General features: G+C 36.7%; 2 protein-coding genes across 2 annotated transcripts; one reads left to right on the plus strand and one right to left on the minus strand.

Annotated features, from left to right (window-relative positions):
- Positions 1 to 200: 200 nt before the first annotated feature.
- Positions 201 to 2,565, minus strand: LOC107565822 (carbohydrate sulfotransferase 2-like). Its single transcript, XM_016251101.1, has one exon. It carries the CDS (start codon positions 2,058 to 2,060, stop codon positions 666 to 668), a length of 1,395 nt encoding a protein of 464 aa, XP_016106587.1. The 5' UTR covers positions 2,061 to 2,565; the 3' UTR covers positions 201 to 665.
- A 1,037-nt stretch (positions 2,566 to 3,602) lies between these two features.
- Positions 3,603 to 22,923, plus strand: LOC107565818 (plastin-1-like). Its single transcript, XM_016251097.1, has 16 exons — positions 3,603 to 3,832; positions 9,381 to 9,488; positions 9,761 to 9,921; positions 10,038 to 10,167; positions 10,554 to 10,686; positions 10,811 to 10,892; positions 12,334 to 12,499; positions 12,667 to 12,809; positions 14,695 to 14,790; positions 17,348 to 17,540; positions 20,968 to 21,046; positions 21,312 to 21,426; positions 21,781 to 21,914; positions 22,246 to 22,369; positions 22,458 to 22,582; positions 22,682 to 22,923. Exons 1-16 carry the CDS (start codon positions 3,763 to 3,765, stop codon positions 22,818 to 22,820), a joined length of 1,998 nt encoding a protein of 665 aa, XP_016106583.1. The 5' UTR covers positions 3,603 to 3,762; the 3' UTR covers positions 22,821 to 22,923.
- Positions 22,924 to 24,408: the final 1,485 nt, after the last annotated feature.

Raw genomic sequence — 24,408 nt, forward strand, 5'->3', positions numbered from 1 at the left:
CCAGCAGGGTGTAACCCAAATTAAAGAAATGCAGATTGAATGTTAAAACATTTGCATATACTGTCAATGTGACATGCTCTTTTGCAATAGAGGAGGCTGTATTGTTTTCTTTTTTATGTTGTGATATCTACATGCCTGCCAAACCCATAAGTGATGATGGTTACAGAAATGTTCAGAGAATCACAATTTTATCCCTTGAATTAAGACATGTACTGCACAAAATGTACTGCACAACAAGAATAACCCGTTTATGGATATGTTAACCCAGAGACAGAGTCTACAGGAACTAGAGCGCGTCTTTAAATTAGACACACAGGAGAGTGAGACTCTTGCGATTTAGATAGATGCCCCTTTAGTTTGTGCAGTCCTGAAATCAATGAATGCTACATCTAAATGTTTTGATTAAATAAATATCTTGGCGTAGATTTAATGATCAATGACACATCGTACACAAAGTATTTTTTCTCTCTTATTTGGTCGGACGTGTGGTGATGCACAGACAATATTCTGGTCCCAACATACAATAAGTGGCTGTGCACAGTATGATGCAAACGGATACATTCCACTGAGCCATTAAGCATTGAACATAAATAACAGTTTGTACAGAATGAGTATCAGGCTGTTATCAGCACAAATGCAAAACATCAAATGTCTTTGGCGGTGGTTCATATTTTGGGCACTGTCAATAATGGTCTGCTTAAATCCTTAGCCTCCCCGGCCGTGCGAGCGCGCAGGTATCCCAGCAGAGACATCGCATGCTGACAATACTCCTCCACCTGTCTGATCTGCTGATAGTTCAACACAGTTCTCCACGCACTGGCTGCTTGCGTGGCGTTCCTGGAGGACACAATGAACGGTTTGCTGGAGGCATTCGATCCTGTTGTCATATTCATAGCAAAGATTTCAATGTCATGATTGGCTGAAAGATTAACAAAGCGATAAACATTCCGAACAGTTTTAATGGGGTTCTCCACCAGGTCCTCGTAACGTACCGTCATGTATTTGCCTTTGAACCATTTGGGAGGGTGAAAAGCAGTTTTCAGCGTTTTAGACATTTGTTCGCAGATTACCTCCATGGCTCCAATGGAGTGGTAATCTGAACCGTCTTTTTTGTTCATTTTGTGGTTGGGGTCCACAAATGGCACACGGCGAAGTTTGGGGTCTCTGCTGCGTACAACTTGCAAATTCTCCCGTATGAGTCCGTGCCGGGATTTAATCCTGGAGTTGGCCACCGCCCTGGGGTCTCGTACCAAATGGATTACTTTCAGATTCAAAGAAGGGTCCTCCATCAGGGGGGCCAGAACGTTGACATCCAAAATGCGAACTCCCTTGATCACGACTGTGTTGTACTTTAAACACTCCTCCTCCAGCATCTGAAGACTCTGTGGAGGGCACTTTCTACAAACCTTTTCGTCCACCATTCCAACCACATCCTTCCTGTAGGACGTACAGAAGGGGTAGGAGCAGATGACCTTATTGATGGCGGCCCCAAACAGTCCGAGAGAGGTTATGTTCTTCCCCCCAGGACTGTTATACAGCTGAAAAATTGAGAAATCGCACCTATAAAGAGAGCTCAGCATGTCCCTGGCCGCTCCTTGGAGGGACACGGCGTCCCCCGGGTACAGCTTCTGCCAAATATGCCACATGGGCTCATACAAGAAAAACACATTGGGGTTTTGGTTGAAGAGCTCCCCGAAAAAAGACGAGCCGGACCTCCAAGTGGTCAACACATACACCAGCTGCCTGTTCTTGACCTGCGGGGCTTTGTAAAGGTAACGGATGTCTGATCTGCTTTGGAAGTTCACTCCCTGCATTGGCTGGTTGCATTGCTGTGGCTCTTTGGTCCATTTGTAATTAGCCAGGTTCAGCATGGTCAAAGCCACCAGCAGAAAATAGGCCAGAAGCATGACGATCTTCTTCCGCCGTAGCACTTTCATCACGATTCCAGGGTTGGCGATTATTTTGGTGTGGCTTCTCGTGCAAGACTTGTGTTTCCTTCCAAAGCCAGCATTCTTCTCCCATGGTGGTGTGAATTTTAGAGGGTAGGGTTTGTTTTTCATTTATGACACAGGAGAGCCAGTGATGTCCCAAATAGAGCTGCAGTGTATCACACGCAGCGATGATGGCACAGAAGAAAGCGTGACATCTGCCCCAAGTCCATGTAATCGATTATCGATTAGGCGATGCGTGAGAAAAGAGGGGATGCCCGACGCTCCAAAATACAAGACGAGGCTTTCATTCGGATACCAGACAACGGATGCCGAGCCAAGCGAAGCTAATCTAAGCACATCTCGTTTTGCTTACCATTGAAAATCGGCGGTGGGGGTTCATCCCCATAACATTTTGCGTCCAAGGCACCGGGCGGGGGTAAAATGTCGATATACTTTGCGCGCGCGATCATTTGAGCTCAAAAGAAAGGAAAACCCGTAGTCAGAAAGTTCCTTTAAAAAACATGGAATCAAAAGAAAAGGCCTCTCCCGTCAAAGTGGTCCCCAACATTTGCTCTGTTGTCCGGGCGTACGCTATAATAAATCAGTACTGCACGAATTACATGGTAGAAAAGAAACAAAAGGTCCACCTCCTCTAAACGCTGATTGGTGGAGCCAAGAGCGCCTGGGCTTTTTCTAATGACGCTATTGGTTCGTGTCTACGTCCGTCAAATCCCACTGGTCGCACACAGACAGCTAAACCTATAGCAATATGATGCATCATGAAGTTAAACATTTGGAGATTTCAGCCACTTTATGCACGATTTATTCTAATCTTGGATTATGTCTAAAAAAAATAAAAATAAGTGTAACTATTTATAAAATATTTTTATTCTATATATTTGTTATGCATATTTTGATACTCTTAAAATGTATAGATGCTATGTGTTTAGTAGGGCTGTTTAAATATCTGCCAAGGAAAAAGCATATCGTTTTTACGATATTGTTATTATATGTTTATTAGATATTATTTCATATATTAAGTATTATAATATATATGCTAGTCATATATAAATCTAATTACATAGTGCTACCTAATGCTTTCAATGAAAGTTTTATTATTATTATTATTATTATTATTATTATTATTATTAAAAGGATATCTGTGCTGGTCTTGTTGATGGTTTCCTGGGTTTCTAAAGGTTGAAACCCGAGTATTAAAACACAGAATCTTTAGGATTAAAATAATCTGAAACAGAATTGTGTTACATAACTCAAGAACAATGACACAGTGATAGTTAATTCAAGACAAAAAAACACAACTATAATTCTTTGTAGCTAGTGCCACCTGCTGTTGTGTTTCTCTCACTGTTCCCTCCACTTTTAGCCTACTAAATGCAAACTCCCACACATTAAGGAATAAATCAGATTAATAAAATACGGTTGGTATAGAAAAGGTGCTATTATTCTCTCTATCGCTCTCTCACATATGTGTTTGTGAAGGGAGATTAGGATACTGCAGTAGACAGGCCATTGCAGCAGCGCATTAGGCTGGAGTCCTGCCATATTGTGAAGCAAGTCATTGCTTCAACCCACTCAAAATAAATAAATAAATAATGAAATAAAAAAAGGTGCCATTGTGTGGAAATATTGTTGAACCGAAGGGTTGAACGCTAGGTAATGCAGGCTTGTTTCCCTCTCTTTATTTCACTGTTAACATGTCTCTCATGGGCCTGTCCTCACCAGTAGTTGTTCATTCATTCGGCATGATCAGTGTGGGATCTTTATGCGATTTCCAGATCTCAGTTATCTAGACCTTCAGTAGACGAAAGCCATGGCTCTAATCACAAGAGGACTCCACAGGCTATGTTTCTGGACCAAGAGACCAAATAGCACAATCACAGGTGAGGTCATTGCCGTTTTTTTGACTGATGTATTATGTCATTAAAAATGTTATCCCTCTTTGCTACATTTACTGACCCCTGTGTGGCTAAAGGTCATTTTCAAATCCTGTCCATACGTGTATCACAGCATATTAGAGTTATACTGTGATCTGATATGATGCTGCTAACTGTCAAGGAAAATCATCTGTCAATACAGGCCTGTTTGTTGATGTAGCCCCAGCTGGTAATAATGGCGATACTGTCTTGTTTTATTTTCTTGAAGTTACATGCCATGTTACAAAAATCAAGCGTAGTGTTAGTTCTGGCAGGTCATGTTAGTCAAGCTCGCATTAGTATCCCACAGTAGTATCAGCAGTTTTCACATTGCTCAATAGCTAATTATCCTCCTCCATCCCCAGCTCCTCCTCTGTCAGTCAGGATTCAGCCTTCTGATTCTCCTTTGAATCAGACTAATTCTAAAATGTGTACATAACATTATTGAACTTAACGATATCTGCAATACATTCATGTTGGTTCTGTACTGTTTACTCTGGGGGGGTTATCGCTGCTCTCCCTGCTCTCATCCATGCTAGGCTGCATGGATGAGCATGGAGTTCTTGCCCAGAATGGAACCATACCGCCAATCCAAACTGTATGCTAATTGTCAGTCATCTTTGACGATAGTGGTCCTGACAGAACAGTGTCATCTTAATAAAACAACTGTTTAACACAATCATAAAAACTAGTTATTAGTAGTAGTAGTAGTAGCAGCAGCAGTAGTAGTATTTATGGACATATATTATTTTTAAATAAAGTACTATACTATTATTATTATTATTATTATCATTATTACATTTACACTATTAGTAGTAATATCACACACACACACACACACACACACACACACAGCAAAAAAGTCGTTCCACTTAAGTTAGACAGCAAATGTGCAAAATGGCACTTTTTTTTCTTTACTTACTTAAGTGACAATGTGACGTGTAGGCCAACTATGGTATCCCATACTCTGAATTTGTCCTCTGCATTTATCTCTTCCAAGTGAACACGCACACACACATTGTGGGCAACCATTTGCTGCGGCACCTGGGAGCAATTGGGGGTTCGGTGCATTGCCCAAGGGCACCCTAAGTCGTGTGTATTGAAGATGGAAGAGCGCTGTTCATTCATTCCCCCCCACCTACAGTACATGCACGACCTTTGGGCTACAAGTCCAACTCTCTAACCATTAGGTCACAACTGCCCCCATACATGCCCCCATCAGAACACTCTGCAGGTTATGAGGCAGACCAGAAGCTGAGGCATAACATAAAGAAGAAGAGTGTTTGCAAACAAGAGCGCTTGATCATCCATGCACACTTGGGCACATGGCAGTTGTGGCTTATAATGGTTAGAGAGTCAGACTTGTAACCAAAAGATCATGGGTTTGATTCTCAGTATCGGCAGGAAATGTAGGTGGTGGGAGTGAATGAACTACACTCTCTTCCACCCTCAATGCCCACACTCTGCTTGACGCCACACTCTGCACAGTCACTTACAACAAAATGGTGGTGGCAGTGTGTAAATAAGAAAGAAAGAAAGAAAGAAAGAATGAATGAATGATCAGGGCACCTAACCCCCAATTGCACCTGGGCGCCACAGCAAAAATGTGTATGTGTGTGTGTGTGTGTGTGTGTGTGTGTGTGTGTACTTGGATGGCATAAATGCAAAGCGCAAATTCCGAGTACGGGTTACATGTCAAGTCACTTTCACTGATGTACAGTATGAAATTACAATGATTTTGTCAATTTTTGATGTTTTACTGTCAAATAATGTAATAAGTCATACACTTCTAACTCTATTATAGGTTTGGTAATGTTTTGTTGAAACTCATAAATATTGAATTGCAAATGCTTAGCTTCATTACCGTATACAATATATTTATTTATTAATTAATTGTATTATTATTATTATTATTTTGGGTTAAATATACTATTTAAATATGAAATTTGTTCCACAATGATTATTACCAGATATGGCATTAGGCAGAGGGCCAAAACATTTTGTTATTATTTTATTATTATTTAATTATATTATATATTTTATTCGTATAACTATAGCAGCAGATATCTTCCACCCTCAATGCCCACACTCTGCTTGACGCCACACTCTGCACAGTCACTTACAACAAAATGGTGGTGGCAGTGTGTAAATAAGAAAGAAAGAAAGAAAGAAAGAATGAATGAATGATCAGGGCACCTAACCCCCAATTGCACCTGGGCGCCACAGCAAAAATGTGTATGTGTGTGTGTGTGTGTGTGTGTGTGTGTGTGTGTACTTGGATGGCATAAATGCAAAGCGCAAATTCCGAGTACGGGTTACATGTCAAGTCACTTTCACTGATGTACAGTATGAAATTACAATGATTTTGTCAATTTTTGATGTTTTACTGTCAAATAATGTAATAAGTCATACACTTCTAACTCTATTATAGGTTTGGTAATGTTTTGTTGAAACTCATAAATATTGAATTGCAAATGCTTAGCTTCATTACCGTATACAATATATTTATTTATTAATTAATTGTATTATTATTATTATTATTTTGGGTTAAATATACTATTTAAATATGAAATTTGTTCCACAATGATTATTACCAGATATGGCATTAGGCAGAGGGCCAAAACATTTTGTTATTATTTTATTATTATTTAATTATATTATATATTTTATTCGTATAACTATAGCAGCAGATATTTATTTGCAAAACAACACATCTCTATTAAATGCAAATAGAAAATGGAAAATAAATCTAGTTTAAGCTGTGGTTGTAACACTCTTGTTTTAGGTATTTGTTTCCATTGGACTCTTAGCGCACTCTCTCATGTTTGTTGGTATCAATAGAGGCTTTATTGGCTCCAAGGAATCATACAGGTAACCTCCATAACATGCATAACCTCACTGTCCACTGATGTAGGATTGTATTAAACTAGAGGAATTATGGGTGACATACTTAACCTGCGTTCTGCTGCAAGGGTCTTGGAAAGGTGGTAACTGATCCTCTTCTCAGAGCAATCAATAATGCAGTTGGCAACCGAAAGGCTGATGAGTCTCTTAAAGGAGGGAGCGCAGTATTGGGTATCAGTGAAATATTCTTGGGCCCTGAAACTGCTGCTTTTCTATACGTTTGCTCGTCCAAAATATTTTTTAAAAAGATCCTTTTTTAACTAATAATAGTAGAATCTGCATTACTTCTTTATTATGGATTGCTCTAAGCTGTTTTAGTGCCTGGCAAATGTTGCCTGGATTCCTTTAAAAAACAGAAAGTGAGAAGCTTTGTAAGTGGTAAGTTATAATGAGTGTTTCTTTAAGAGTTTGTTTCACTGACTCAGCTTGAATAAGTGTATTACCATCAATAATGGCTTTTTTATTCTCCTGGAAAGATTTTTTTTTTCTTCTTCTTCTAAAATAACATTAGAATTTCACCCTATTTTTGCTAATGTGTATGATTTATCATACTGTTTACATAATCTATGTTTACTTATGAAGTCATTAACTGCATAATAATGTTACACTAAAAATGTTTTCATTCTAAAGATATTAACATATTTTCCTGATGTGTTTTTCAAGATCAATGTGGTCAAAGTCCAATGAATTTATTATCGTAGATTATGACTTTGACACCACTTTGATTTCACTTTTAAATGTATGACAACTATTTTTTAATTTAATTTAAAAAATGTTTTTATTATTATTATTATTTTATTTTATTTTTTTGCACTGATGCAATGTGTGTAGCCCTTTTTCATATACACTTGAATTATTTGTAGTGTTTTTTTTTTGTAGTGGTTCAATAATGCAATGAAGTTTTACGTTGGTTTCTTTACATCGCAGGATGTGGAAATGCTGTATTGTTTTAGGGTCATGCTTGAAGGTCTGCTGTCAAACATCTGTCAGCTGAGGTTTCTTGTTCCATCACCAGTGAGTTCAACAGCACCGAAGAGACACTAATGTGGTAGAATATTATTTTCCAGCTCATTCTTCTGATTTATGGGTGGTGATTCCTTCCTTCCAGTCATCAGGTCAACTGATAAGTTCTGATTTCAAGGCAGGAGGCTATCAGGAGATAACGCGTGTCTCCTCTGCTATCGCTGTGCTTCTATATCCAGTCACTATAGTTATATCAGCAATTAAAAAGCTAATTTCACATGAGTCGAAGAAGACTTCTAGATTATTTGTGTTTGTGTTTGTGTGTGCGCATTATGCAATGAGTATCAAGGTTGTTATATGAGCTTTGATAACAAATACAGTGAAATGTGAAGCCGTTTTGTTAGGTCACAAAGTTATTGACAAGTGTCAAGTGAATGAGCCGTGGTATAAAGTATAATCACACGTCACAGCTAGAGTAAGTACTAATACCAAATGTCATGACAGCTTCAGCTGACACAGCGTTCGGTTGGGCGTTAAACGTTAACTCCAGATCTGTCTTAGTTTGAAGCTTTCGCCTTTAATAGACATTACGGACCAAAGGTCTCTTAGCTCACCTAACACATCTTCACAAGCTCTACATACGCTGTGGGAGAGGACAGACGACTATCAAGGACTCGATTGGAATATTTGCATCTTTTCTAGATTAATCTCAAGCTGAGTTGTGAGACATTTAGGAAAAAGGTATTGTTTTCATATGATTTAATGTTCATATGATATATGCTGATGTTTTTGTGTTCATTAGCTTTCATTTTTGCAGTATACTGTTTATTCACTAATATTTTTGTGATTGATGATTGAAGACTTGTATCTGGGGATCTGACATGAAATACTGTTATGATGTTGAGATATGTCCTGCAGTGCGACATGCTAGACTTCAAAGTGTTTTGCTAAATCTCTTGCGTCTCATGCAGCAATTTACAAATTATACATTAACATACAAAAAATCTAGGGTCAGTAATATTTTTCATTTTCATCTATGAATATTTCTTAAACATATTAATGTTTTATAATAATGTTGTATTAATAATGTTTAATACTTAATTAAACTGATTAAAAGTGAAAGTAAAAAAAAGTTACGATATTATTTCTTTCGAATAAATGTTGAACTGTGTGTTCATCAAAGAATCCTGGTTTTCACAAAATATTAATCAGCGCGACTGTTTTCAACATCGATAATATTAATACATGTTTCTTGAGCAGCAAATCGGCATATTAGAATGATTTCTGAAGGATCATGTGACATTGGAGTCTGGAGTAGCCTATAGTGGCTGCTGAAAATTCGGTTTTGCATGACAGGAGTAAAAGACATTTTAAAATATATTCAAATAGAAAACAGTTCTTTCAAATGGTCATCTTTTACAATATTTCTGTTTTTACTAAAACACACAGTTTTGTAAGCATAAGAAACTTCTCTCAAAAACATTAAAAACACTTTTGGTTGGTAGCATACGTCACCTGCCCATCTTTAACTACATTTCAGGAAGTGTTTTTACCAGTTGTGTCCACCATGGATTTGCTTATCATAGAGATACTGTGGTGGGCAAACTGGGTATAGCACACAAACTCTCTGTGTGGACTTTTTTGGCAGGTCTTTTGCATGGTGAGAAGTGCTGCGAGGAGAACAGCATGGAGAACAACGTGACACAGATTTCCCGAGAAGATCTGGAGGACCTGAGAGAGGCTTTCAACAAAATCGGTCAGTTAAATTCTGCCTGAATCTCACTGTAGGTTTAGTGAATTGTGCATTGGAACATATTCGAAACACCTGACTTGGTGCTTGTGAGGTGTCAAACATTACCAAAGATTGCAATAACTGACTACATAAATGTCTGTTTTTACAGCTGATCGTTGTCTCATGCAATTTCTACACACATAATTTATAGTTTTATGGAATGCTGAAGTATTGTATCAAAGGTTTGCTGCAAGAATGGATGACTGTCATTGCAAACTGTCATTCTTTCTTTGTAGATATTGATAACAGTGGTTATGTAAGCGATTTTGAACTTCAAGAGCTCTTTCGAGAGGCCAGATTTCACCTTCCGGGATACAAGATACGGGAGATTGTAGAGAAGTTCATGGCAAGTGATACCAACAAAGACGAGAAAATCAGTTTTGAAGAGTTTGTTGCGGTAAGCCTGACTATGAGTTTTTGTCTTATCTTAAAATGTCGATGAGCTGGGCAAAGTGCCTGCTTTGCTGATTGTGTCACACACCTTGAAAGCTGAGATCTCACTAAATTCTTCAGATATACCAAGAGCTGAGAAGCAAAGAGGTCAGAGAAACTTTCCGCAGGAGCATCTCCAGGCGGGATGGGATCCGTTCTTTTGGAGGAACATCAAGGATCTCAAGTGAAGGAACTCAACATTCTTACTCAGGTGGTGGCGTTTACATCCCCTAGACCGATATATGAAACAATAATGTGCTTTAGTTATGTTCTTAATGCACATTTCTGGATATTATGATGAAAAGGTTTATCCTTTCATCAAAATGTAATAACTTGCTTTGCCTTATTTTTGTCCACCTCCATTCTGTAATGCACTTTCACCATCCAATGAATTCCTGCTGGATAAAATGAAGTCCAGCTCTGCATATTTTCTTATTGAATATCCTGTTTCACTTGGAAATACATAAAAATAGCCTCTGAGCAATCCCTGCTGTAGTTGAGCACTACTTCAGAAGGGTCAAACCCTATCTGAATCATTTGAAATGAGATTTGTCAAATGTCATTTTGCTAATGTTTAGTTTTTGAAACCATTCTCAGATGAAGAAAAAGTGGCCTTTGTGAACTGGATCAATAAGACCTTGGCAGATGATCCTGACTGCAAGCATCTGATCCCGATGGACCCGAACACTGACAGTTTATTCAAATCCGTGAAAGATGGAATACTGCTGTGGTAATATAAGATGAACTGTGTAAAGTTCGCTATTCTGTTAAATACACAGTGCTATTAATTATTCAACACAGTTACTGATAAAAAAGAGCTCATGTTTAACAACCTCTTGGTCGTCTCTTTACAGTAAAATGATCAACCTCTCGCAGTCAGACACCATTGATGAGCGGGTCATCAACACAAAGAAATGCACTTCATTTACAATGACTGTAAGCGCTCTCACTTTTGAAACCCAACAAATAGTGAAATCAAGATCTTTGAAAACCTCACTTAATGGGTGAATCTCACACACGTTGGGTTTTCATGCATGTTTTATTTGGACATTCCATAGATGTAATGGTTTTTATACTGTACAAACTATATTTTATATCCCTTTACCCTAAACCTACCCCTCTCACAAAACTTTCTGCATTTAGATAAAAAAAATCCTTCTGTATGATTTATAAGCTTGTTTCTTCATGAGGACTAAAAAATGTCCCCACAAGGACAATAATTTTGGATATTGCCATCACCACACACACACACAAACTTGTCCAGGTCACATTTCACCCCCAAACTTGAAAAAGTATCAATGTAATTATTTTTCTGCATTACAGTTATAAGAATGATATTTTTACATTACAATAATGAGAATTCCTAAGGAAAATTTGTTCAATTTTGAAAAATATCAACACTAAAAAGATGATTTACTGTACTTTTCTGTACACATTTTTTTTCTTTATTCAAAGTATTGAAATATATTTAACACATGTATTGTTTTATTTTTGGGTGAAAGATAAACTAGACAAGTTCTTAACTAGTTTTGAAAGTTAACCTCTATGTGCTTTATCTATCTTTTATATTGCTGTGCGCTATTATATAATCTTTAAATAACTATTAACACTAACGATAGCTATATAGATATCACTATATTGTTATATTGCTACAGATAGCTATATAGATATAATGATAACATAAGCATTCACATCACCACATGATAATGTAATATTTGTCTTTTTAATGCACCATGCAAATATATAATTATTATTTTCTGCATTGCAGAAATAAGAACGATATTTTTACATTACTATAATGATAATTTGTAAGGAAAAGTAGTGTTTGTCACAACAACAACAAAAAATGCTTTCTTGTTCAAATTAAAAATATTGAAATATATTTATAACTTGTAACTATATATTTGTTTCGTGAAATATAACGTAAACATGTTCTTGACACGTTTTGTGAGATTCACCCTAATGCATTTTATATACGTTTATTATCTTTAAGACCCGTTCACACTGAAAATGACAGCTATATAGATAACGCTAACTATATATAGCATCCATATCATCATATGATAATGTTCTGTTTATTACAAGTGTGCACTGCAGTTGTCTGTTGTTTTAAATGCTTGAGCTCTTTAAAGTCGGGTGGATTATGATTGGCTGTCAGTGTTTTTATTGTTTATCGGCTGAAAAAAAAAAAGTGATTTCAACAATATCGTTAATCTGTTTCGTTACCGTTACAACTGTGGTAAGGACGTCACTATTCTCACAGAATTAGAATGATTCGTTTTCGTCCTTGGTGTGAACGGGCCTAAAGAATCTTTCGAATAAAATATGTGTGGATTAGAGATATTTTGACAACAAATAGTTCTATTGTTTTATACAGGAGAATTTGGTTTTGGCTCTTAACTCTGCCTCGGCTATTGGCTGCACGGTGGTTAACATCGATGCTCAGGACATGAAAGCAGGAACCCCTCATCTCGTGCTTGGCCTCCTTTGGCAAATCATAAAAATCGGTCTCTTCGCTGCCATTGAGATCTCACGCAATGAAGGTCATTACTCTGCTGTAATAGCCAAAATTGAGTTGTTTATAATCATGGAGCTGTCCAATAGGGTACTGATTGGTGCCATAAATAAAAGCATGCATGTACATGAGTGACTGATTTATGCCTCTCAAGAGGTTTCAGTAACACATGTCTGTGTATTTATGCCTGTGTAGCTCTAATTGCTTTGCTGGATGAGTCAGAGGAGCTGGATCACCTGATGTCAATGTCCCCCGAGGACCTTTTGCTGCGATGGGTCAACTATCACCTCAAAGCTGCTGGCTGGCAACAGATCAGAAACTTCAGTGACGATATTAAGGTAATTTATAAGCTTTATCACAGAAGTCATCATTATCAGTTGTTACTGGAAATTTACATAATTCCATTAGAACTAGGCTTCGGACTGAATTTGACAACACACACACAAATTAAATAAATAAATAAATTAGTGCGGTCAATCTGTTAAAAAATGAACTAATTAATCGCATCTTTTTCTGAAATTAATCGTGATTAATCCCACCTTACATTCAAGTTTGAAATATACTTTTATATTGCAATAATTTCACATTCAATCTTCAAATTAATGAAGAAACAACATAAAGACAGTATATTCTTTATATTTGTTTAATGACATCTTTTTTATGACTGAAGGCAAGTATCACTGATACCAATACTACTGATGTCTCTAGGAAATTTTTGTTTATATAAATATGTTTTATATCAATATTTAACGATTGACTATAGCCTTCAACATTACAGTATAATTGAGAGCTATCAATTATTAATTTATTAGACTTAAAAATAACTTCTAATTAAAGTGAACTTAAAACAATCTTCACAAACCCATTATAATACAAACCCGATTCCAAAAACGTTGGGACACTGTACAAATTGTGAATAAAAACAGAATGCAATAATGTGGAAGTTTCAATATTTTATTCAGAATACAACATAGATGACACTCACAATTTGTACAGTGTCCCAACTTTTTTGGAATTGGGTTTGTAATAATACTAATAATAATACCTGTGAAAATTAAATATACAGAAGTTGATAAAGTTATCAAACACTAAATTCTAAATTAAATATCCTTAAAGCTACAAGTTATTGATTTCCTCTTTTTTCTTTTGATTAACAGACATCACAGCAGCTGGGTTGTTAGGCTATCTTGGCTGCTATTACTTTAAGAACTGAAGCTGTTGAGCATGACGCTGATCTGACAAGCATCGTATTTTCTGACAACTCCTTACCTTTTTTGACCCACTTCAGCTCTTAAAGTCTCTACTAATGAGCTGACGAGTTGAATTTGGGTGTTATATGTGGGAGACAGTGCTAGGGTGCTCCAGGACAGTTTTGAAAACCACTGCATTTCAGATACATGTTCTTAAACGTTCTACTGAAGCTCCCTCATCACCTGTACCTTTTATTTTGTGCTCGTTTGACTAGCGCCTGACACTAAGGCAAAGTTGGAGTGCATGTCTAAAAAATCTCCCATTTGACGTTCTGCATCTAAATAAACGCAGTTCTTGTCAAGAAAAAAGAGACTGAAGTAGCAGTTGTGAATGGAGTGGCCAACCCTAGCTCTGCACCTATGTTAATTGCATTCAATTATTTTAACGCGTTAAACTGAAAAAAAATAAACGCCTGCGTTAACGCCCTAATTTTGACAGCATTAATATATATATAGCTGGGCAAGTTAACGGTTATTATCGCGTTAACGCATTAACTGATTAACACCGACAATTATTTTATCGTGCATTAACGCAGTTTTTCATTATTATGAAAGTCACTGCTCACTGGCTCTGAATACACATACAGACAAACCATGGGTCACAGGAGGGGTGGGATGTTGATCAGTACTGGCTTGGGATGGGTGTCATCATGCGTCTCAACCAATGAGAGCATTTGGGGAGGGCCTGCAGCACATGAATGCTCCTGATAAAATTATTTAGGCTAAGCATCAACATTCACAAACTGTTCACTGTTATTTTTAACAGAAAAGAATGCAACATGCTCATAATCACAACTTCATTTATATATATATATATATATGTTGAGTAAATTAATCACAGGCCTAGATATGAAAGCCTGTAGACAATATACAAGCCCAGCCTTTGATCTGGTTTGACATCAGATATTTTGAGCTGTCATTTGCATGCCAGTTAAGACTTATGTAACTAAACAGAGCCTTTTTCTGCTCTCAGGACTCCAGGGCATATTTCCACCTGCTTAATCAGATCTCGCCTAAAGGAGACACCGATGACGAGATGAGGATTGACATTGACATGTCTGGTTTCAATGTAAGTCATTCTGAACATTTGGGCAGCGGCCTTTACCTTTTTACTGAGGAAGTCAACATACTGATTGGTTTCCTGTGTCAGCGTCTGTTCCAGTACTTAAAGATATGATGTAGTGCAACTAAAAAATAGGGTGACTTTTTGATACCCAACACTGATTGCTGCCAAAACAAAGTCAAGGGAAATATGAGAGCAAAAGACAACAAGACAACATCCTGAAGAAAGGAGATTGGAGATATGTGTTGGGTTTGCTTTTGTAAATTGGAATTTGTCAGGTATATTGGTCTTTAGACTATAAATAGTTGTGGGGAAAAATTCACTATTACTATTGCACTATTACTATTTTTCAAATTCCTTGACACCCCCAAAACACAACCACATTTAGTTTGTTTGTAATGAAACAAAGCCTGAAATGAAGACAGAAGACAGTTTTATCCAGCTGTATTTTATGGAATCAGTTTTCCCCCAAATGTATTGCCGTCACAGATAAAAAAAAATAATAATAAGCGTGAAACCAAAATTTAAAAACGCAAGTAAAAATATATTGCACACATTTAAAAATGAAAGCAAAGTTTTCAGAATAGAAAACAATGGTCATGGATTGAAAAATAATAACACATTTTATAAAAAAATAAGCATGAATCAAAACTTTAAACACATTTAAAATCATTTTTCACAAAACTTAAATATTAATGCAAAATTAATATATATATATATATATATATATATATATATATTTTTTTTTTGGTGCTCTCAGACATTTTCTGTTCATATTTTTAGTTTTTGTATCAATAGCGGCTGGAGGAAATTTTTCTAGGTACTGCACCACGTCCAACAATCTTTGCATACATCCCAGTATAACAAAAGGGAAAATATAAATCAAAAGGCTTGAAACATTTAAAATTTTTGATTCTCACAAAACTACATTTTCTGCAACACTTTTTTAAGATAAATAAAAACAATTATAATTTTCATAATTCACGATTTATGTATACAGTGCAACAGCAAAAACTGTGAGGAAAAAATTAATGTCACATTTATGTAGAGCATTTTCTATAACTACAAGTCAAGCTGCAATACCAAACAGGACCACACAGAGATGCCAACAGACACTATACCAGTTGCCTTAACCTGACTGTATACAAATATATACAGATCCATTCAGATTTATTACACAGAGCAAAACACAAGTTAAAAAAGGATATAAAAACATTCTGAATTTGTCGAATGAATTTGGACAGTGAACAGTTCCTCTGTCAGAGTGAGTGTTGATGCCCATTTGTATAAACTAGGGCTGTCACGGTATTAGATTTTTCACACCACGGTTATTGTGGTCAAAATATTTCACGATATCGATATATCGCGATATCTATAGAAACCTTGAGGAGCCAGACAAATAAATTTTTACTTTATTTAGTTTTTCTCTTTACCCAATGAACATAAGGATACTGATTAACAGAGCACATGCATTTTCACTTCTTCTTCAGGTCACAGCTGACCTGAGACTCTGGCTATCTCGGTCCTCTTTGAAGCTCCCTATGAAATAACAAGAGAGAAAATAGTGTCAAGTTCAACAGTATGATGAATAAATATTAACACCAAAACTGATACTTTAACCTGTTAAATTGCGTACCTGTATTTGAATCTCTTTAACCTGTAGTTAGTCATGCCGTTAACGCACTTCTAATTCTGTTTTAACGTGTGTCTAGAACAGCCGCAGATGAGGCATTAAGTGCATGGCACTGCGACCAACTTAACATTTTACAGAGTTTAATGTAGCAATGTGGTCGCTCAGTTTTTCTAAATGTTTTAATCGTGTAATAGATTTGAACAAAGAATCAAGTGCTACGCACATGTATTTGCCATGACTTGATTGCGAATACAAATAAAAAAATTAGACGAGTAAAGAGAACGCAGTACTTATTAAAAGAATCACCCCTTTATTTAAATATATGAAACCGCTGATAACAGGTGAATGTAACGTTTCCCATTCCATGACTATTGTCATTTTAGCTTTCAGAAGGGTGCTCGCGAGCGCCCCCTTTGCAACCACTATGCACCCTCGATGTGCACTTCTGCCGAGTGCGCACTCCACGGCAGACTTCTACTCGACAGTCAAAGCGGCATTACGTCACAAAAGTGTGGACTCATAGGAAGACCGCAAGGGTTTAGGGTGCAATTTGGGACAGGGCCGTAGGAACAGAGACAGCAAGCGTAACACTGTGGTTGAATGCGATAGAAAACAATTCCTCCCTTTCACAATTTGAAAAAAAACTAAAAATGAAAACATTTATACTGTATGGAAAGCTATTACAAAGACATAAACTCATGTAAACAGTCTATTGTTGAGGCCAAAGAAAGTGACTCAGAAAACTGAATGTGGGCGTAAAGTGTAGGGTTTGTAACATTACACTCACTTATTGCCATATTATTGTGCTACAGAACAGCCATTAATCACGTTGTAGCAGGTGTCTTCTAGATAACTACCTGCTTTAGAGCAATGCTTGAGATCTTTCAGATTTAGGTGTAGTTTTTTAGGTTTAATAACTGTCTGTTTTAGGAGCGTGATGATGAAAAGCGGGCAGAGCTGATGCTGAGGCAGGCAGATCGTCTGGACTGCAGACAGTTTGTCACTCCCAAGGATGTGGTGGCAGGAAACAATAAGCTCAACATGGCCTTTGTAGCCAATCTTTTCAACATGTACCCGGCCTTGAACAGACCCGACAGAAATGGCATTGATTATGCAATTGAGGGTGAGTTGCATTATTTGTATATGTGAATGTGCCAAACGTGTTCTGTATGCAGTCTGGGGCTCTTTAGCGTTTCAGAGAGCTTGCTGACTGCCTGTGATTATCTTTGCTCTACATCTGTGCTCACATCCTGTCTGAATTACCAACCAGACATTTCCCATGATCAAAACAAGAAACATACTCAAACAACTATGTCCATGAAAGTATTCACAATACATTCTTAATGACTTACTTACAACCTTTGTTTAAAAAGAAGTTCATCTTATTTTAATCTTTATTCTGAAATTTATCCGCCTGTCATAATGGATGTATTATCTTCACCACCAACATATTATCTGAAGCCAAGGTTTAATATCAAAATATGTTTAACATATTACAAAATGGGTTGTTTCCTAAGATATATATATATATATATATATATATATATATATATATATATATACACACAGTTTTGGGAAGGTTACTTTGGAAATGTAATAGGTTACAGATTACAAGTTACACTTAAAATGTTTTAAATTACTTTATTAAAGTAATGTAACTGATTACATTTGATTACTTTTTGATTACTTTTCTAAATGTCTAATATTTTCAACCGTTAATCATTTTCAAACATGTAAACCAGGCAGGGTTAACCTTACAATATGTGCTCAACACTGATAACTGTCAGACTTTCGAAATCCTTCATCACATGAATAAAGATTATAATATTTTAATCTTAAAGGAGACATTGGATGCACGATATCTTAATTTGCATATAAATTAGCATTAGCAGTGTGTGGACACAACCACCCTACAATGATAAAAATGCACTCCTTTTTTTTTAACCCCCCAAAAACCTAAACAGTCTCAATTATCAAGCCATTTTGATTTTGGAATGAATACCAGCGCTCTCTTCCACCTTCAGTGGGATCGGGAAAGGTCCGATTTGAACACGGGACTCCCGAAGTGCAATGGTGCTGTATGTCAGCGTGCTGCCTACAAGGCTATTGGTGTCAACACACTTTTTATTTTTTATTGATTATTCGCGAATCGCCGCGTTTGCTCTTCCACAAAAGAGAGGGGCGGGGTGAGCAGAGCTCATTAGCATGTAAAGAGATATGCACCGAAACGAGTCGCTGTGAACAGAGCTGTTTTTGACAAGGTAAAAAGGGTACCTAAAGAAGTATGGTGACCCATACTCAGAATTAGTGCTCTGCATTTACCCATCCAAAGTGCACACACACACACCGTGAACACACACCCGGAGCAGTGGGCAGCCATTTATGCTGCGGCGCCCGGGGAGCAGTTGGGGGTCCGGTGCCTTGCTCAAGGGCACCTCAGTCGTGGTATTGAAGGTGGGAGAGAGCGCTGTACATTCACTCCCCCCACCTACAATCCCTGCCGGTACGAGACTCGAACCCACAACCTTTGGGTTACGAGTCCGACTCTCTAACCATTAGGCCACGACTTCCCCAAGAATCATACCAACGTGGAAAATGGGCATCCGATGCCCCCTTTGAAGGACAGCCACCACAAAATCAGACTTACTTTAAAATTATTCTGAGGTTAAATACATATTTAAAATCATAACAAGAAATAGTTTAATAGCTATGATACTGTTTTTGAAATTAAATCTTTGCATGGACAGGAAACACTGGAATCTAACAATGCCTTAGAAAAAAACTGTTGATCTTAAAAAAATAAAGCATCTACATAAACCCTGTCGGATAAGCATGTTATAAACTTCTGAAACATTGGTGTTTCATATTTTAGAGCAGTCACTGCAATTTATGAAAGAACTCAATTAAATATGTATGTGGGAGTGTTTGTGAAAAAAATCTGATGTAGCCCCCTTTGTAATCCTTAACATTTTCATAAGTAACTGTAATTTAATTACATAATTTTTCTTAGTTACTGTAACTGATTACAATTACTTTTATTTTGTAATTAAATTACGTAATTCCGTTACATGTAACTAGTTACTCCCCAACACTGTATATACATTTGTTGTCTGTATGTAGAAAATAATAATAAGAATTATTATTATTATTATCAGGCTTTGTGTTAGAAATATGAAATCTGTGTGTAGGAAATAATAATAATTATTATTATTATTATTATTATTATTTCTAACACAAAGCTTGGTGTTAATAATAAACATAATAATAGTTAGTGAAGTTGAAGAAAAATTTGAAGAAGTCAAAGAAGATGAATAAGACGAAGTCGAAGAAGAAGAAAAACTTGAAGAAGAAGATGTGAAAAAAAAGGAATTCAAAGAAGTTGTAGTTCCTTTCTACAACCCAAGTTTAACTACTAGGAAACAACATTAAAAATGGAAACATTAAAAAAGGTGACTTAAAGTGAGGAAATAGGTAAGGTTGCAAGATATTCCATTACAGGTTGCATTTCATGAAATACATAATTACTGTTCTTATCAAGACTATAAGCAACTTTGATTTTTTTTTTTTGGTGAGTTGAAGCATGTGCAGTGTTTTTAGTGAGCAGTAGGGGGCGTCCTGTGGCTGTACTGCACACATGTGTGTTAGTTCCCAACCCTGGTCCTGGAGGCACCCCAACGCTGCACGTTTTGCATGTCTCCTTAATCAAACACACCTGATTCACGTCATCAGCTCATTAGTAGAGACTCCAAGACCTGAAAGGAGACATGTAAAATGTGCAGTGTTGGGGTGCCTCCAGGACCAGGGTTGGGAACCACTGAGTTAGAGTGTCACATGTGACATCAGTAATTGGGGGTGATTGGGTTCATCTCACACTCCGTTTATCTCTCTTCTGTCCTCTTGATCTGATCGTTCCTGTTTCTTCTCCATTCTGTCTCCAGTAGCTTGTCATCAAGCCTACAGATAAGTAGATTTGCCAGAACCCACTTAACTGCCTTTTTTCTTCCATTTACATTGCAAAATGATATAAATGATTATTTTACCATCCTGCCTTGGCTCTATTCATAACACTAGTAATTCAGTCCTCAGCCTGGTTTTATTGTTAATTATGTCAAAGGGCTTTTGTACAAACTAAGAGAATATTTAGCTCAGAATTATGCGACAGACTCTAATCATTCTGAAACACTTTTATCATTCATATTTGAAGAGCTTTATTAAAAATTTATTTATCATGAGCATATTATGGAACCAGGATTTTCACTGTACCTTTTTTAGATGTAGCTTCCTTTCTAGTTCACGTAAATCATTTATGAAAACAACTGCAAAACAAGACATTGTTATGGTTATGAAACCACAATCATTAACATATGACCACTCACAATTATTTATTAATATCAATCCGTCAGCCTATGTATAGAAATCAAAAAGGTACAGCAGAAAAATAGCCAGTTTAACTCAATATGAGGATGAACAGTTTGAACTTATAATATGTGAGGTCAGTATAAACATGAACATCCAATTAAAGTATTTTAATCCAATTAAACTGACTACAGGGGAAACAAGAGAGAACAGGACATTCAGAAACTGGATGAATTCTCTGGGAGTTACTCCACATGTCAATCACTTGTACAGGTAACACAGCCATTTGTTTAGTTTACAGTAATGCATTTTTCTATGGTGACAGTTGAAATATCAGGACTAATCTTGGTCCTGGAATCAAAAGCTAAAAACAATATAAACTATAATAGTGCAGAAAACATCACAATATAAGACAAATGCTTTATTTTATTTTATTTCAATATCCGTTGTGTTTAAAGCACCTTTAAACACAACTGATATTGATTCATTATCTTTACTTGAGCACAACATAAAACATTATAACCATCTTCTTCTCCAGAGATCTGCAGGATGGTCTCATCATTATTCAGTTGTATGAGAGAATCCAGGTTACTGTTGACTGGACTAGAGTCAATAAACCTCCTTACACAATACTGGGATCCAACATGAAGAAGGTTTGCAGAGTTGTTTTTTATTTGAGTTTCATAAATTGAGTTTGTATATGAGCTAAAGAATGAGATAAAACAAATGGATCCAGTTACATTTTTTTCTACATCACATTAATAATCAGTCAAAAATCAGTTTGTTTCTGACGGCAAATTAAATATGGCTGCATTGCAACATGCTGAATTTGTGTCCCTGCTGAAATTATTTCCACAGCTGCCTCTGGGGGTACCGGCTAGCTGAGTGTAGAAATCAAAATGCATGCTTTATTCATCAAAATTGCTATTTATGTATGGAGATCTGCAGTTGTTGGAGTTGAATTATACATGTCATGTTAATTTGGTTGACATATGTTTGTTTTGTAGCTTGAGAATTGTAATTATGCGGTCGCACTGGGCAAAAAGGAAGCAAAGTTTTCCTTAGTAGGGATCGGTGGTGAGAATATCAATGAGGGAAGCCCCATGCACACCCTTGCATTGGTCTGGCAACTAATGAGAAGGTACTTAATTTTTACAGTCAAGGTTTTTTTCGTATGATCTGCTTACACCCCACTGAGTGTTACTTTTAGGGGTGGACCTTTATTCTTATTATATATATATATATATATATATATAATAGATGGCATGACCATGAAATGACCATATGACAAAAAAAACATATATATATATATATATATATATGTAAAAAACAGAAGCATTGAATATAAATATATTATTTTTATTAATTTTTTTGTCATATGGTTATTTCATGGTCATGCCATCTATTTTTGTTGAATATTCGCAACATATTAATTATTTTGTCTGTTCATTACAAATGAATAACTCTTGCAGGTACACACTGAAGGTTCTGTCTGACATTGGTGATGGGGAGAAAGTCAGTGACCAAGTCATTATCGACTGGGTGAACAACACCTTGAAACAAGGCCAGAAAGACTCGTATATTAACAGCTTCAAGGTGAATCCCATTCAATATCAAAGAAATCAAACATGCCTAAGTTTAAATGAAATTTCACTTCAACCTTCCATATAATGTATGAATTCAGGATAAATCAATCAGCACTAGCCTGCCAGTGATTGATCTGATCGACACCATCATGCCCAAAGCCATCAAATACGAGATGGTGAAGAGCGGAGACATGACGCCAGAGGACAAGCTAAACAATGCAAAGTAAGTTCCCCCCACAGCTCCTCATAAATTATCCTGATACACATCTGATGTTGTCTCGCAACCAGCAACCTTATCCATATCTCCGTTTCCCACTCACAGATATGCAATCTCAGTGGCGCGAAAAATCGGAGTCAGGGTGTACGCCCTGCCCGATGACCTTGTGGAGGTCAAACCCAAGATGGTGATGACGGTGTTTGCATGCCTTATGGGAAGAAGCTTGAAGAAAGTAAATGGCTGACCTTTCTTGAAGGACGCTGTCAGAAAGCACAACCCTCACTTTGCACTTTTTCTTCCCCTGACTTCCCTTCTGCCTCACTCACTAATACTTCAATGCATTTTTTGTTTTTTAAATGAATATTTCTTTATGAATTTTTCATCTTTGATTAACTGACCTATTAATTAAATTTCACTAATTGTTTCATTTCTCCTAGCTTATATGCTACATTTAGATTATTCAAAGATGAGGTTATTTTCTTAAAGGAATAGTTCACCCAAAAATGAAAATTTGTTGAAAATGAACTCACCCTCGGGCCGTCCAAGATGTAGATGAGTTTTTTTCTTCATCGGAACAGATTTGGAGAAATGTAGCATTACTTCACTTGCTCACCAATGGATCCTCTGCAGTGAATGGGTGCCGTCAGAAAGAGATGTTCTGTTAAGATGTTATTAAGATGCTTTAACTTTAAACCATCACTGCTGGCCAAAATACAAGTCCAAAAGTAATACCTATGCTGTGAATAAGTGAAAAGGGTCCATCCCCTGTTATCCTCTCACAACATATTTTTTAGAACTGTTTTTGCTTGTAAGTGGTGCTTGATCTATGCACATTTCTCTCCTGATTCAGATGAGACGTTTTCATTAGAGAAAACTATATTATGTGTAGAGGACTCATATTCTTGCCGGAAGCAATGGTTTGAAGCATATGTATTATTTATTTTTGGATTATTCTGATGTTTTAGCAGCTGTTTGGACTCTCATTCTGACGGCACCCATTCACTGCCGAGAATCCATTGATGAGCATGTGATGCAATGCTAAATTTCTCCAAATCTGTTCTGATGATGAAACAAACTCATTTGCTTCTTGGATGGCCTGAGGGTGAGTACATTTTAAGGAAATGTTTATTTTTGGGTGAACTATTCCTTAATAATTGTGAATAACTGTTTTAATTTATTCATTGTCTCATTGATTAAAATGATTCTTTCAGTTGAACTAGATTGTAAATAGTTGGATATTTTTGCATTGCTTAAATAAAGGTGCCCACAAGAAATATTTGAGTGATGTAGATATCTGCTCATTCATTCAGTTTGTTATTTAATCAGGCTAAGATGCAGCTGGCAACCTTTTTTGGCTCAGAGTCCCACATTTTGGATGTCAGTCAGTCTAAACAATATTTGCTCATTCAGGGAAGCGTGTTGTAATCCAGAGGAGGATATTATACAGTGAAATCTGAGTCGAAAGCAGAACAAAAGCCAAAACTGAAATCTTTTCAAGCCATTTCAGCTCTCCAAATTTACAGAAATAATAATTAAACCAGCATCCACTTCATTTAACAGTGGCCAGAATTGTGTTTATAAAAGCAAACACTTTCCTGGACTCTGCCTCCTATTTACATTCATCACTGCCACTACCGAGTGAGTCCAGCTCTCCTCTAGAGAGAGTTTCTCTCAGTGTCATTGTGAAATTCCAGATGTGTTTGAGTTTCTGGGAAAATTTCAGCTGAGCTGAGTGTTCCCCTTTGACAACTGTACCATCACGTAGAGCTACGCTCGATTTCACCCAGGAGAATACTGGAAGCCCCCTCTGGGTACAGTGGATTCACTTAACA

The sequence above is a fragment of the Sinocyclocheilus grahami genome, unplaced genomic scaffold (genome assembly GCF_001515645.1).
Source record: "Sinocyclocheilus grahami isolate Dianchi unplaced genomic scaffold, SAMN03320097.WGS_v1.1 scaffold1029.1, whole genome shotgun sequence".
NCBI classification, from domain to species: Eukaryota; Metazoa; Chordata; class Actinopteri; order Cypriniformes; family Cyprinidae; genus Sinocyclocheilus; species Sinocyclocheilus grahami.

Bases quoted from the DNA above. Each gene is read 5' to 3' on its own strand.
- LOC107565818 (XM_016251097.1), top strand. From the start codon at position 3,763: ATGGCTCTAATCACAAGAGGACTCCACAGGCTATGTTTCTGGACCAAG. The intron at 10,687-10,810 runs GTAATATAAGAT...GTCTCTTTACAG, and splicing joins AAAGATGGAATACTGCTGTG to TAAAATGATCAACCTCTCGC. The intron at 14,791-17,347 runs GTAAGTCATTCT...TGTCTGTTTTAG, and splicing joins TTGACATGTCTGGTTTCAAT to GAGCGTGATGATGAAAAGCG.
- LOC107565822 (XM_016251101.1), bottom strand. From the start codon at position 2,060: ATGAAAAACAAACCCTACCCTCTAAAATTCACACCACCATGGGAGAAG.